Raw genomic sequence first — 15,987 nt, 5'->3', positions numbered from 1 at the left:
TATGAATTCTTAAATACAAATTTAATAAATATAAATACTATTAATATTAATACAAATGTTGAACAAATAAAACCTTCAGCCAGGGCTCTACTGACTTCAGATATGGAACATTTAATGCCAACAGTAGCACTCAAAGCAGTTTCTAATACTGTGCTCCATCACATTTGAACTTTATGCCATAGTCCTTGGTTACAGACTGACAGTAGCAAGACGCTGGTTCTCAAACTGAATATTAATTTAACAGGAACAACAGGTGTGTTTTGGTTGCCATTGACTTGCATGCAGACAGCTGTTGTTTTTGACCCTCTAACAGCACACATTGCCACGCTCCAATTAAAGCCTCCATGGTGCTATTGTAGGATTTCCCCCACCTCTATGGTTGTCTCCTCCGAGCTAGGAGCTATACTCGCTATCAGCCAATACGATACTCGAAATAAGGGCGGGTGGAACAAGAAAAACTACACGTCCCAGAAGGCATAGTTGCTCTCCGTAGACCAATCAGAGTGCACCTCCTTGCAGTTTTTTCCCTCTCCTTAACGAGGAGCAAGCGCAATAAATGATTGACAAGTCTCGAGCCCTATCGCCATGTTCGGACTAGGTATACAGGCTAGGGACCGCCTTACACCAGAGCGACAACCACATCGCCCAATCGCTGTGGCGACCGTGGCCTCTCGGACGGCCCTTCTCCGCAAGAGGGCGGCCCGCTTCTGAAATGACGGCCCAGGCAGCCAATCGCAGCTCAGCCCCGCCTCGCTCTTCACGCTCTGAGGCGGTCTCCACACACCGGCGCTTCAGTTAACGTCTCCTGCGACGCCGCCATGGCGCTGAGCGGCGGCTGGTGGGGCCGGGCGGTGGCGCGGGCGCGAGGGGCAAGCGGGCTGCTGAGGGGCGAGGCCTGGCCCTGGAGGGCGAGGGCAGCCCGGTTCAGCTCGGGGCGGGGGCCGGGACCGGGACCGCCCGCCGTGACCGAGCTGGACAAGGCGGACGCCTGGCTCCTCAGGAAGGCTCACGAGACCGGTGAGGGGCGGAGCGAGAGGGAAGGGGCGGGGCTACGTATGAGAGGGGCGGGGCTCGACGTGAGGGCGGGGTTAGGGGGCTGGGGGCGGGGCTTGTGGAACTATGGGAATGGGCGGGAAGCGCTCGCCCTCGGATTGCATGCTGGGAAGGAAAGGAATACTGGCACGTGGAGCGAGAGTGTGGTGTAGTGGTTAGGGTCCAAATGCACATTGGGTGAGCTCATTGCACAAATGTACTCTCTTAGCTTAGCCGAGCCTACCTCACAGGGTTGTTGTGAAGGCAGCACAGAGGAGGGAAAGACCCATCTGCGCCCGCCCTGAGCTCTTGGTAGGAAGGGTGGTGTTGACAGCCAGTGAGGAGAATAGAACCGTATAGTTGGAAGGGATCTCCAGGGTCATCTAGTCCAACCCTCTACACAGTGCAGGAAATTCACAACTGCCTCCCCACTGTGCTCCCAGTGACCCCTACTCCGTGCTCTGAAGATGGCAAAAAAACCTCAAGGACCCTCGCCAATCTAGCCTGGAGGAAAATTGCTTCCTGACCCCAAAGTGATCGGCATTTCCCTGGGCATGTAAGAAAGGGCCACGAGCCCCGGCTCATCCTTTCCTGCCCTCCCTCTCATGATCTGTCTGAGTTCACAGAATCAGCATTGCTGACAGATGGCCATCTAGCCTCTGCTTAAAAACCTCCAGGGAAGGAGAGCTTACCACCTCTCGAGGAAGCCTGTTCCACTGAGGAACCGCTGTAACTGTTAGAAAATTCTTCCTAATGTCTAGACGGAAACTCTTGATTTAATTTCAACCCGTCGGTTCTGGTCTGACCATCTGGGGCAACAGAAAACAACTTGGCACCATCCTCTATATGACAGCCCTTCAAGTACTTGAAGATGGGTATCATATCCCCTTTCAGTCTTCTCTTCAGGCTAAACATACCCAGCGCCTTTAACCTTTCCTCATAGGACTTGGTCTCCAGACCCCTCACCATCTTTGTTGCCCTCCTCTGGACATGTTCCAGCTTGTCTACATCCTTCTTTTTCATGGCTATTAGTTAAAATGGATACTAGTCATGCTGCATGCCTATTCTCTCTAGTATCAGAGGAGCATGCCTATTATATTAGGTGCTGTGGAACACAGGCAGGATGGTGCTGCTGCAGTCACCTTGTTTGTGGCTTCCTAGAGGCACCTGGTTGGCCACTGTGTGAACAGACTGCTGGCCTTGATGGGCCTTGGTCTGATCCAGTAGGGCCTTTATGATGTTCTTAAATTGTGGTTTAAGAACTGAACACAATACTCTAGGTGAGGTCTAACCAGAGCAGAGTAAAGCGATACCATCACTTCGTGCAATCTGGACACTATACTTCTGTTGATGCAGCCCAAGATTGCATTTGCCTTTTTAGCTACCGCATCACACTGCTGACTCATGTTCAGTGTTTGGTCTACTAAGACCCCAAGATCCTTTTCGCATACACTACTGCCAAGACAAGTCTCCCCCATCCTATATTTATGCATTTGATTTTTCCTACCTAAATGCAGAACTTTACATTTATCTCTGTTGAAATTCATTTTGTTTTAGCCCAGTTTTCCAGCCTGTCAAGAGCATCCTGTATCCTGACTCTGTCTTCTACTGTATTTGCTACCCCTCCCAATTCAGTATCATCTGCAAATTTAATAAGCATTCCCTCTATTCTTTCATCCAAATAATTTATAAAGATGTTGAACAACACAGGTCCCAGGACAGATCCCTGAGGCACTCCACTTGTCACTCCTCTCCAAGAGGATGAGGAACCATTAAAAAGCACTCTTTCAGTGCAATCTATCAACCAGTTACAGATCCATCTAACAGTAATAGGATCCAAACCATAATTTACCAACTTTTCAACATGAATATTATGTGGAACCTTATCAAAAGCCTTACTGAACTCAAGATGAATTATGTCTACAGCATTCCCCTGATCCAGCAAGGTAGTAATGTTCTCAAAACAAGGGGCCGTGGCTCAGTGGTAGAGCCTCTGCTTGGCATGCAGAAGGTCCCAGGTTTAATACCTGGCATCTCCAGTTAAAGGGACTAGGCAGGTAGGTGATGTGAAAGACCTCTCTGCCTGAGACCCTGGAGAGCCGCTGCTGGTCTGAGTAGACAATACTGACTTTGATGGACCAAGGGTCTGATTCAGTATAAGGCAGCTTCATGTGTTCATTGCAGAAGTGGTACATTTTTTTCCTGGACTTCCCTGCTAACTCCCCTGACAAACTGCCTCACAAGACTCCCTGCTTGAAGCAGCAAAAAAGCTTAACACATATAGGATGTACAAACTTCTCAGCTTCTTAGTGTAGTGGTCAGAGTGTCAGTCTAGTGTCTGGGAGACCCAGGTTCGAATTCCTACTCTACCATGGAAGCTTGCTGGGTGACCTTGGGCCAGACATAGAATCATACTCTCATCTTAGCCTACCCTCATAGGGTTGTTGTGAGCATAAAATGAAGGAGAGGAGAACGATGTAAATTACTTTTGGTCCTTGCTGGGGTAAAAGGCAGGATATAAAATAAATAAGGGTGTACTCTCTTCCTCCAAAATAAATACATGAAAAATGTACCGTTAATAGATGGGTAAATAGTTTTTTCATCTATGTAATTCCTCTTGGCGTGTGTTTATATGTTCTTCAAAATGTGTTTGTGTGCAATAAAGGGGGGGAAAGTGCCCAGTTCGGGTGCAGGCTTTGCTAAGATAATGTTATAAAAGCATTGTGAGCTGCAGACACTCTTCTGGTCTTGTGGGTATCTTGCAGGCTGCTGGCCGAACCCATATACAGTGAATCAGTGTGGCGTAGTGGTTAGAGTGTTAGATTAGGACCTGGGAGAGCTGGATTCAGATCCTCACTCTGCAGCGGAGCTCAACGAATGGCCTGGGCCAATCACGCTCAGTCTAACCTTCCTCACAGGGTTGCCGTGAGGCTAAAATGGGGGAAGGAAGAACCTTAGAGCAGGATAAAAAATGTATTGGTCAAATTAGATCCTTAATAAAAACAAGCAGTTTATTTTGTGTACAAAATTTAGTATGAAAGTAATAGGGGGAAACTAACATTTATTTATTTAAGAAATTTGCAGGCTGTGTGTCCGGAGACTTTCTCCAGGCAGGAGCTCTTTCCTCCTGCCAGGGTCCTTCCCTCCCTTTCCTGCCCCCAGTTGTTTCCTTCAGCTCCTGTCACCATCATGAAGGAGCAGCCTTTTAAATTTCCTGGATTTTCTCTCCTTCTTAGACTCTTGGTTGGTTGTACCTGCTTGGAGACTCATTAGCTCTGCTTCTTTGTCACAAAGGCAAATCTCGCACTCATTCCGTCCTTGGTGTGTATTTTCCCAAGCATGGGCATAGACAGTTTAAAACTTGACCGATGAGGTGGCAGGTGGCCACACTGGCCCAGTGTAAAATCCCAAAACAAAAAGCCAGGGAATTGCCTTTCATTAAGACCGGTTCTGTGTTGTTTTGGCTGCTGTGGTAGTAAAAGGCATTCCGTGGCTTTTTGTTTTGGGAGTCAGAAACTTAATGTGCCGTTTCTTGGCAAGGATGTCTTGTTTGCATTGCATGGAGCAGTATTCCCCATTGCCTCACTCTGAATTGCCTGGGCTTATTAACCGGAAAAGAAAGTCCCTCCAGTTTATAAAATCGCAGCGGGTTAAATGAGAACTTCTCCCCCCTCTGTTCTCCTTTCTCCTCAGGGTTCCTTTCCTGGTTTCGGAATGGCTTACTGGCTACTGGAGTTGGGGTGATTTCTTACGTGCAGAGTGACATGGGGCGTGAAGCTGCATATGGTAGGTAATGCACAATAATTATGGGGTGTCTTTTGTTGTTGCTGTCAAGTCACACCTGACTTATAGTGACCCCATGGGGTTTTCAGGGCAAGAGATGTTCAGAGGCGTTTTGCCATTGCCTGCCTCCGTGTCACGCCCCTAGTCTTCCTTGGAGGTTGCCTATCCAACCATTAACCAGGGCCAACCCTTCTTAGCTTCTGAGATCCGATGAGCCTTGGGGGGCATTAACAGAAGATGGCCGCAGCACAGGAAGCCATCCTTCCTTCCAATTGTAATGAATATTATTGTGATAAAGGTTCAGTTTCCTAGAAGAGGATTCCCACACACACACACACTCTTTGCCAAAGTAAGGGCCCACCTAGGGCAGGAGCAATGAGCCAGAAGCCCCCAGGTCATTTCTTAGTTCAGCCAGAGCCTCAGTTGGTTGGCATTAGGCCTAACCCTCCTCATCAGCAATATGGAAGTAGCACTGCCTGTCTTTCAGGATTTATTTAGAAACGTTTTTAGCCTGCTTTTCCCCAGTGAGCCCTATGTGGATAACCATCACTTAAATAAAAAATATTTAAAACTCTTGTGATAGGCAGCAGTAGCCCAAACTCAAGTTCCTAAAATACAGATGCCCTCTGAAATAAGCCAGTTCTTCAGCTCTGCTGTCGGGAAGGTGATCGCTTGTTTCCGCCTCCAAGGGGAGTTGTTTCATAGTTGTGGGGCAGCTACAGAGAAGGCAAGGGAACAGAAGGGATTACGGTCAGATGTCCCATTCTCAGAGGGAATGATTGGTGGAGCATAATCGGCGTGTGGGCTCATAAGACACCATTTTTGGGATGTGTGGATCCCATGCAGTTGTGAGGATGACCGAGACTACTGTGTTGGCACAAGTTGCTCTTGCGAGAATCAGCTTGACTATTCCGGTGATCCTCCGCACCAGCGGTGTCCCCTGCCCTCAGCTGGTCTGCTGCAGTGAAGGAGCTGGGTTCTGCCTCAGGGTGTGCAGCGTGTAATGCCGATAGAAGGAAGATTGTGTGTTGTGCTGTCCCTCTTAGACCAAGGCCCCTTTCCTCTCGCTTCCTCTTTGGTGTAGAAGCGCTGGCTCTAATGCACGGGAAGCTCCTGAATCGGCCCAAACTTAATCTGTGGCGTACATTATGGAAGGCGCGTAAATAATTGCCTGTGGTGAGAAAAAAATTGCTTCCCAGCATCCAGGCCAAGAAGCACTTGCAGATGGGATCAGTTTGAGTCTTTCCCTTCCATTGAGGCCGTCAAGGCATATCAAGTGACCTCAGTGGCGATACGTGGGCCAATGAGCTAGCATCCGTGGTGGCCTTATTTGCAAGCGGTGAGATGGCCGTGTGGAAGACCAGTTCTGAGGCAGCCTTTTCCCATAGACTCTTCGCTGTCTGCAGCTGGCATTGATATGAAATTTGTAGTATTAGTGGCAAGAGCACCTCTCTGACGGCGTCAGCTGGTAGACTAGAGGGACTTGAAGGAGTCTGACCCTCACAGCTCCAGTGACGGCCCCCGGCAGGGCATATCTTATTGTCTTAGAAGTCAGACAGGGATAGTTTCAGTTTGTGGCTTTACATGATGACCTTGGACCAGATTGCTTGTCCTCTACAAATGGCTGGAAAACATACAAACCTCACTTGCCAAGCTCCCCTCCCAAGCCCTGGTGTTTGGAGGATAGGGACCTTTCAGGTTGCTGTTCATGTAATCACCTCACCCACATTGCAACAGTGTGTGTCTGAAAAGGAGGAAGCGAGTGAGAATGGTGGCCGCAGTGGATTCTTGAAAGGGAACTGTGGAGTGCTTTCAGTTGTGGAAGTAGGGGCTGGAATTTGTTGCACCCTGACGGCCCCTCTGAAATAGAGCAAGGCCAGAGGCAAACATGGAGTGGTTCTGTGTAAAATGTAGTGATTGAGCCAGATACACCCTCTTCCTGAGGGCAGGTGCCGCCACAGAGAAGCCATTCCAGACGTTGAGGAAGTTGTGGCATCTCCCTCTTCTGGTTAACGTGAAGAACAAAATTCCTTCGGTTTCTGGAGCAGCCTGTGCTGGCAAGTGGCCCCTCCCCATTTGCTTGGACGTATCTCCTGCCAGGACCTCAGGCAGGCAACAACAGGTTAATTACCCCCCCCCCGCCGCCGCCACTAAAAAAACAGTCTGAATTAAAACGTATATTGCACATGCCAGTTGCATCTCTGATGTTGCTTTATCGGCCCCAGAAACAGCTCTCGCTGTAACCACCCAATATACCCCTCCCCAAATAAGAGCAAGGGCCCTTCCTGCCCTTTAGGCCAGAGGGTCAGAGGCCGTATGCAGAGCTGTCTGAAAGTGAACCCATCAAAGATGGGTACCTATGCAGACCACCTCCTTGGTTATCTGCTCCATGAAGCAGGAGAAGAAGGATCCAGGACTCCTTTCCCAAGCCTCCCTCCCGCCCCGGTGATGCTTCCTGCAATTTTGGAGGGGAAGAATAGGAGGCTCCTATGACAGTAGAGGTGAGTTGCTTGCCATACATCCTATATTTGGGCCCTTTTCCTCAGTGGCTGATCCGCTTATGAGCCACAGGGATCTCTGGTGTGGTCACTTTCTTGGTATACACAGGCTGCCTTGCCAGACAGGCCGCCCCGTTGCCCTGTACTCACAACCGGTGTGCCCACCATGTCTCTGAGATGCTGCATGGGCAGGATCCGTGTGTCTGTGTAGTGCCATCAAGTCGCAGCTGACTTATGGCAACCCCTCATGGGGTTTTCAAGGCAAGACACATTCCGAGGTGGTTTGCCATTGCCTGCCTTTGCGTAGCGACCCAGGACTTCCTTGGTGGCTTCCCATCCAAAAACTAACCAGGGCTGACCCTGCTTAGCTTCTGAGGTCTGAGAAGATCAGGCTAGTCTGGGCTATCCAGGTTAGGGCAGATGGTGGAGAGGACCATCAAGCAACAGCCGACTTATGGTGACTCAGAAAGGTTTTCAAGTCAAGAGACGTTCAGAGGTGGTTTGCCATTGCCTGGGCTTCCTTTCTGGTCTCCCATCCAAGTACTCACCAGGGCCAACCCTGCTTAGCTCCTGAGATTTGATGTGATCCAGCTATAGCCTGGGCCATCCAGGTCAGGGCGGCAGCATCCACACCTGCGGACAAACTATGCTTCTCCACCATGGCTTGATTTTGTTTTTACATAGAGAAGCTTCATGAGTACAGGGCAGGATCCTGTGAACGGCAGCGCTTTCTCTGCCTTTTGATGCTGTTGCCTTTTTTACTGTGAAACCAGGGAAAGAGCTCATTCGTGGCAGGGATCCACAGGATCCATCCCCAAGTTTGAAACGCCTCTGTCTAAGGCGCAGCGTTGCCTGCAATTGAACTAGCTCTGGTCCCTAATAGAGATGAGGAGGGGGCAGAATCGAGGCACCAGCAGTATCTGGTGGCCCGGAAGAGGCAGGCTGATAGAGCAATCAGATTTGTACGTCTTGTCGACCTTCCAGCAGTGATTCTAAACATCGCCACAGAGGGGCAGTGGTTCTTCAGACTTGGAAAGGCTCTCTGTGTGGGTATAGCCTTAAACAACAGCCAGTGGATTCATGTGTAGGTTTTTTTGGGGGGTGGGGTGGGCGATAGGAACAATCTAGCTAGGTGCTTGAAAGGCGGGAGAGGAATAGAAAAGTAATTCTGATCTGTGTTTGGCTTCAGGCCCACGTAGAGGGGGCTTGATCAAACCCTGCTCTGCTGGAAGGTGGTATGCATGAAATGTGTTCCGTACATCTTGAGATCCCCTTGGAGACTTGGGACGCCCACTCAGCCCCCTCCCGCCCACACGCTTCTAGAGCAGGAGGCACCGTTGACTCTTATGTGCTTGACAGCTTTAGTTGATCCCAAGACTTGGAAGAACTTGTGTAAATATTTTTACACTCTTCTGTGTCCCTGAACATAGGGAACACTTGTTCCGCACCCAGGGGTTGCCACATTGAGCCTAAGTGGGAGATGAGCCCAAGTGGAAGATTAAAATGTATCTTCTTAGACCAACTTGGGTCGATGTAGTGGTTTGCCAGCTTTTACATTTTTCACAGAATAGTCCCAATCGGATACGGTTTTGTGGCTTTTTGAAAAACTGCACGTGCTTATATCAGCTTGCAAGGTTGCCATTTAGGACAGCAGAAGAGTTGAGACGGGCCTCGCCTGTCAACGCTCAACTTGGGCCGAGGGGCGACTCTCTTACCGTATATACTCGCGTATAAGCCGAGTTTTTCAGCCCCAAAAATGGGCTGAAAAAGCCGGCCTCGGCTTATACGCGGGTCAATACGGGGGGAAGGAGGGAGGAGGGAGGGGGGAAACTTACTGCCGCCGGGCACGTGCCGCTTCCTGCCGCCGGGAGCGGCCTGGGGCAGCCTCCTGCAGCCGCAGGAAGGCTGCCCCGGCCCCCCGGCCCCCGCCGCCATTTTTCCCGGGCGGGAGGGGCCTTGGGCAGCCTCCTGCAGCCGCAGGATGGCTGCCCAAGGCCCCCCCCCCGCCCCCGCCGCCATTTTTCCCGGGCGGGAGGGGCCTTGGGCAGCCTCCTGCAGCCGCAGGATGGCTGCCCCGGCCATTCCCGCCCCCGCCGCCATTTTTCCCGGGCGGGAGGGGCCTTGGGCAGCCATCCTGCGGCTGCAGGAGGCTGCCCAAGGCCCCCCCCGCCCCCGCCGCCATTTTTTTCGGGCGGGAGGGGCCTTGGGCAGCCATCCTGCGGCTGCAGGAGGCTGCCCAAGGCCCCCCCCGCCCCCGCCGCCATTTTTCCCGGGCGGGAGGGGCCTTGGGCAGCCATCCTGCGGCTGCAGGAGGCTGCCCAAGGCCCCCCCCGCCCCCGCCGCCATTTTTTTCGGGCGGGAGGGGCCTTGGGCAGCCTCCTGCAGCCGCAGGATGGCTGCCCCGGCCCTTCCCGCCCCCCGCCGCCATTTTTCCCGGGCGGGAGGGGCCTGGGGCAGCCTCCTGCATCCGCAGGAAGGCTGCTCCGGGTCCCCCTGGGCCTCGCCGCCGCTTCCTCCCGCCCGGAGCGGCCTGGGGCAGCCTCCTGCAGCCGCAGGAAGGCTGCCCAGGCCCCCCGGGCCGCGCCGCCGCCGGACCCTCGCCGCTGGAGAGCCCTGTCAGGTAAGCCTGCAGGGGGGGGGGAGGGGTTATAAGCCGACCCTCGGCTTATACGCGGGTGCCTAATTTTTCCCCATTTTTGGGGAGAAATTAGGCACCTCGGCTTATACGCGGGTCAGCTTATACATGGGTATATACGGTAGTTTGTGGTGAGGCGCCCTCCTCGCTTAGGGCCTCAACCCCAGAAGGGTGACATCTGACTCTCCCCTTAGGCTTCTTCATCCTTGGCGGGATCTGTGTCTCGTACGGCAGCGCCTCCTACCTCATCAGCCTCTTCCTCCTCCGCCGCACCATGATGCTGTCCTTCTCGGCGGCTCTTCTCAACTGTGCCGCAGTCACCACCGTGGCCCTCTTCTGGCTGTGCGCCATCTCCCTCTACATCGGCCGCCTGGAGGTGGAGATCATTCAGGATGACGGCAATGACAAATGCCAGGATAAGAAAAAGGAGGACGGGAAGTCGGACAAGTGAAGAGCGAACCGGCCGGTGCAGGCGGCCTATTGGAACGTGCTTCCATCACGCTCTGCGGACTGACTCTTAACACCCATCTCCGTGGCATGCTTGGGCCCTCCTGCCTGTTGACCCAAGGGGCGAGGAAGGAAGGAAAACTTTCTTGCGAATGAGACGCACAAACACGTTCGCTGCTTCGTATTTATTTCATGTCTTCCTGACGGGTCTCTGGGAACGGACAGCGTGCCCTGCTGAGCTGGCTTCCCCACTAGGGGCTTGGCATTCTTGCTGGAACTAGGACCTCTGGAACTTTTAACAAATGAGCATTCTGGGGAAATGGTTCTGCCCCCCCCCCCCCACACACACACAATTCAACCAGGTCTCCCAAGCTCTGAAGCCACATTCAACTAGAAATAGCCTGGATGTGGTCCTTCCATCCGCCTCCTCTTTAGGGCTCTCCACTGTTCTGTCCATCATTGCTTATGCTCCAGAATTATCATACCGTATCCAAAGTGCATCTTTCTTTTCCTGGTTTTTTTTTTTTTGCCACTGGATAACCTATTCAGTTAACATTTGTATTAAAAGATCACCCAAACCAACCCATTACCTTTTTCTTTGTGTGTGTTTGGGGAGTGGGGGGTGCTGCAGGGCAGTTCAAATGAGCCCTGCTCCTTCCTGGCTCCTTCCTGGGGCTGGGCCTGTGTTCCGTGCACCAAGAACGACTTCACGCATTCTGCCAATTTTGTATGTGTGCAGCAGGGCCTTGTTTTTCCTGTCCTGGACAGCCGACTGCTATTTCCACACCAGCACACAAGGAAGAACCAGCCCACCTCAGCCTTTTGGCAGCTGCACTTAAATCATACAGGTGAGTGGTATCAATTCTGCACTGCAGAGATGGTGCACATTTGGGACTCTTTCAAAGAGTGGCCATGTTTATCGGTAGTAGACGAGCTCGAATTGTGTCCAGGGGCACCTTAGAGATCAACAAACTTCCCAGGGTATAAGCTTTCCAGAGTCAAGGCTTCCTTCGTCAGATATAAGTAGGAAAGGCGATCCCAGAGCCCTTATATCCCAGTCAGAAGGTGGGAGGGATGGTGCAAAGAACAGTATCAGGATGCAAAGGTTCAGTGCAAAATATAATCCGCTTCATTAGAGTAGGGGAGACATGCCTGGGGGGCAGAAAATCAGATTCTGTAGCAAGATAAACATCCCGTGTCCCTATTCAGGCGGGGTGGTGGTGGTGGTCCACTGAGATTCTGCTGCTTCTGTGGTGGGGAGGGGGGAAAACACACTCAGCAGCCTGAAGGGGGCTGTGCCCCAGGGCAGCTGCTGCATCAGAGTGACCGCTGGTGTGCATCGGGAAAGGGCAAAACTGGTTTTATTCCCAGTCTCTTGCCGGGGACGTGTGTAAACCTGTGTATGCCCTTTCTTGCCTTAGGTAAGTGGCCCTTTGTCCCCACCTCGATCCAACACAAATGCTTTTCTTTGTCACACACCAAAACATCGAAGCAGTCCCATGCTCACTCAGTGTAATGACAAAGCAGAGCAAAGAGCACCCGCATTGTTTCAAGGTGCAAAATTACCCTGCTGAACTGTCCCTCGATATTCGCAGTTAACTGTTCATCGTGTTGCAAGAGGATTTTAAATTCCACGCCGGTCCTCTCGTACTTGCATCTTGCCCTGCTTGGTGCCAGCATGGTGTGGTGGTTAAGAGCGGTGGACTCTAATCTGATGAACCGGGTTGGTTTCCCCACTCCTACATATGAAGCCAGCTGGGTGACCTTGGGCTATTCACAGCTCTCTTAGAGCTCTCTCAGCCCTACCTATCTCCCAAGGTGTCTGTTGTGGGGAGAGGGAAGGGAAGGTGATTGTAAGCCAGTTTGATTCTCCTTAAAATGTAGAGAAAATCGGCATATAAAAACCAATGCCCCCCATTTTTTGTCCAGGCTACTTAATGGACTGACAGGAAGAAAGTTGATTCATTGGAAATGTGGTGTTGGAGGATAGTTTTACGGATCCTGTGGACAAAGACAAATCAGTGGGATCAAATCAAGCCTGAACTCTCCCTGGAAGGTAAAATGACCAAACTGAGGCTGTCGTACTTTGGTCACATTCTGAGAAGACAAGCGTCACCGGAAAAGACAATATTGCTAGGAAAAGTCGAAGGCAGCAGGGAAAGAGTAAGACGTTCATGAGATGGGTTGACTCTAAAGGAAGCCACGGCCCTCAGTTTGCAAGACCTGAGCAAGGCTGGTAACAATAGGATTTGGAGGTTGTCAGTTCATAAGTTGGACAAACCATAATACAAACCATAAGTTGGAAGCGACTTGATAGCGTGTAACACACACACACACACACAAATGGACATTTCAGGAGAGTGGACACCAGTGGAACACTCTTAGTTGTTTAAGCCTTGTGTTCTCTCCAAAAATCGCCGTGCAATTCAACTGCTTTCCCCCCTTTTTCATTTCCTCTAAGTTAATCAACTCAAACTGGGGCTCCACACTGTAGCAACAGCTTCCTGTTGAGAGGCGGTGGAGCACAAGAAAGACAGGCTGAGTCCCTGGGGAATCCTGTTAGAAGGCAGAAACAAAGTGTTTACTTTTATTTTCTCTGAAATCCCAGATTGCCCAAGCAGCAGCAAAACGTCAACAGTGAAAACTACATTCATCTATCCAATGAGAACAGTAGATTAATTAAAAAAATAAAAAGCACACGTGCACACACAGATCCTTAGCAATGGGTTATACAGGAAAAAAGACCCCCATCATCCAAGTGCTACAGTTTTGCTGCGGGATTTCTCCCCCTCCCCACAGAGAACTGCACAACTCTTATTTTGACTAAGTGCTTAAAAAAAATTATGGCACAAGTTTTTTAAAAACATTTTTTAAGTGCTGTTATCAAATACGCTGAATGGCCTCTTTGACCTCTTCTCTGCCCGGCGATCCTGCTCTGACTGGTATGGGTGGGGGGGAAAGGTTGTGTAGGTTGAACACGGCAGCTTTTGATTAGCAAGGTGGACAGTAGGAACAAAAAAAAGGCAGAAAGGCATCTAAAGATGGGAGGAATACAAACTGGCTGCCTAGCTGGCATCTTGGCTAGCATTCTGGTTTTCAAAAAGTGAATAGGAAAATGGAAGAAGGCTATAGCCCTCCTGTTTAATACTCAGCGCCAAAAGGTAGACTGCCTTTGTACATGGAGGGTTCTGTCTTGGTATCATGGCCAACAGCAGCTGACAAAGTAATGGGGGACAGATCTAAGACAGGGTAGGCTTGAGGAGAGGGCAGAACCTCAGATCTTTCAGGCGAGGTGCTTTTTAATGCTAGGGAGTGGGCTAGGATGGCTCGCATTCACCAATGGTCCACTCACCCACACTAGCACTCCAGTGGTCAGAAACTGGAGCCGATGTAGCACCTACTATTCGCTTTCTCCCCAGCTAGGGCTGCTTCATCCCGGCTCAGTTGCCCACAGCTTATGGAAGAGCGGCCAGCTGTGCAAGGCAGCTTCTGAACATCAGAGCCACATGGAAATCCGATCTGTCATGGCTGATCAATGACCGCGCATTTCCCCACCTGGGTGACCGCTTGATGTTGCAGTCAAGACAATGTACTGCATGGTCTGAAGAGCCCTTTGATGGGGATTGGGGCCACGTGGACAGCAGCAGCAAAAGCAGGTGACTGCTCTGTGGGGGGGGGCGGCAAGCATTTAAGAGTGTGCTTTCCATCAGCAAATGGACACAGGCTACCTTTGTGGCAGGGAGCAAGCAGGCAGCTGGTCAGGGCACCCAAAGGAATCCTCAGTGCGGCCCCAAAAGCCTCCAATAAAACAGTGTCAAATGGTAGCAGCAGGAAGACAGACACAAAGGAAGGGTCTGGAAGACCCCTTTCCTCCAACTTGCATCTTTCTCAGGAAGTTTGCAGAGACACCACTCTCCGTTTACACTGGGCTAACTCCTAGCCTTACTCTACAGTTGCATCAGTTTCAACAGCAGCATATGGGGGACCGGAAAAGCAACAAACAGAACACAGAACAAGAAGACGATCGTTCTACTGATTTGCGCTGAAACTTAGAAAGGAGCGCTGTGAGAAGATAGATACATGGAGACTGGTTCCAAAACCACGGCTCCCCCTCCCCCTGCCCCGTGTTGAGAGCTTCAGCGCAATACTGAGCTGCCGTATCAAATGCCATGAAAGGCCACTCATTCACAGCATTGCCAGGAACATCATTCGGCCCTGGTTTTGTGGGCAAAAGGAGACACTGCCCAGGTCAACCACAGTCCCCTTGCCTCAGTCCTCCTTGCGTTCCAAAGCTGGCGTGCCATGAACCCCACCGCTGGCCACAGAAAAGGGCAGGGTGGAAAACAAGGAGTCTGTAGCCGCAAACGCTCCCCCGGAAAGCTGAGCGAAACCGGCAGAGTTCCCGAATGGTGCAACCATGTTCAGCCGTTGCAGGTGGTGATACATGAGTTCTCGGGAAGTCTTGGCCTCCGCGCTGCCAATGTCCATGAGGTTGATGGGGTGGGAAGGGGGCAGCATGTTACTCTGCATGGCTAGAGTCACCTCGGCCGGGGCGTACCGGATGGTGCTGGTGGTGTAGAGGCCCTGGGAGCCCGTTGTGTTGGCGTGCGGGCTGCCGAGCTGGTGTACCAGCGGCAGCACCATGTTGCCCGTGTGGAACCTCTGCAGCACCTCCATCTCGGCCGGATAGACCAGCGGGGTGAATGGCGTTGATGCGGCCCTCTCCTCACAGGGGGATCCAGAGAGCGGGGGCGAGAGCGTGTCCGCCGAGGAGGACGCCGTAGGGCCAGCCCGGGGAGAGGTGCCAAAAGGCCCTTTTCCTGCGCTGCCATCCATCTCGGGCGGGGTGAGCACAGAGTCTGGGATGGAGACGTACAAATGGGAAGAGGCCGGCCTCAAAACGGGCTTCTCTAAAGTAAGTGCTTTATTCACAGTGTAAGGGCCGCCCTTGTGGGTGGCGGGGCAGGTCCAAGCGGGCCCTTTGGTGCCAGGGTCCTGCTCGGACTTAATACCGAGTGCTGCGTTGCCTTTTGGAGTGGAGCTCTTTTGGGTCTGGATGACGGAGGCGAACTCGGACGTGCACGGGAGGACCCCCGTGCCGCTTCTCCCCCCAGCCTTGCAGCCGTTCACTTTCTTCGCCAGCGGCACCTTCTGCCGAGGGAGGAAGCTCAGCTCAGCCTCACTGCTACTGTCAGACTCCTCGGAGCTGGCGAGCGAGGCATCCTTGGCTTCCCGGGGCGGGCTGTCCGCTTGGAGCTCCAGCTTTATTCGCTTGCCTGGAGGCCCTTCCAGGTCGCTCCCGCCCGCTTCATCCGAGGCCTCCTCATCCCTGTAGTTGGTCTCGGGGTCGCTGGAATCGGTCTCGGTCATGCGGCAATGGGTACCGGCCTCTACTGCGCTCCTGGAATAGGCCTCAGCCAGGGAGCTCGCTTTGTTGGGAGAGTAACGCTTCCCTTGGCTGATCTTTGGGGCAAGGCCGCTCTCTGGAAAAAAAGGGGGGGAAGTAGGGAAAATTAAACTGGTTGAGGCTGCCGGCATCTTCCTGCAGCCAGGAGATGAATTTATTTTGTTGAATGAAATGGTTACCCCTGG

At 52.0% G+C, this 15,987-nt stretch overlaps 2 protein-coding genes across 2 annotated transcripts in view; one reads left to right on the top strand and one right to left on the bottom strand.

The window, feature by feature from the left end:
• Positions 1-801: 801 nt before the first annotated feature.
• Positions 802-10,411, top strand: TMEM160 (transmembrane protein 160). The gene is made up of 3 exons (XM_056845951.1): positions 802-1,017; positions 4,726-4,818; positions 10,143-10,411. Exons 1-3 carry the CDS (start codon positions 819-821, stop codon positions 10,397-10,399), a joined length of 549 nt encoding a protein of 182 aa, XP_056701929.1. The 5' UTR covers positions 802-818; the 3' UTR covers positions 10,400-10,411.
• Positions 10,412-14,664: 4,253 nt separating this feature from the next.
• NPAS1 (neuronal PAS domain protein 1) overlaps positions 14,665-15,987 on the bottom strand; it is a 59,776-nt gene continuing 58,453 nt past the window's right edge. The window contains exon 11 of the mRNA XM_056845950.1: positions 14,665-15,878. Within this exon, the coding sequence (XP_056701928.1) occupies positions 14,665-15,878 (1,214 nt within the window). The remainder of the gene's footprint in view (positions 15,879-15,987) is intronic.

This window comes from Euleptes europaea, chromosome 3 (genome assembly GCF_029931775.1).
Source record: "Euleptes europaea isolate rEulEur1 chromosome 3, rEulEur1.hap1, whole genome shotgun sequence".
In the NCBI taxonomy this organism is placed as follows: domain Eukaryota; kingdom Metazoa; phylum Chordata; class Lepidosauria; order Squamata; family Sphaerodactylidae; genus Euleptes; species Euleptes europaea.
The sequence above is the reverse complement of the archived record's forward strand: the minus strand, read 5'-3'. Positions and strand labels throughout refer to the sequence as shown.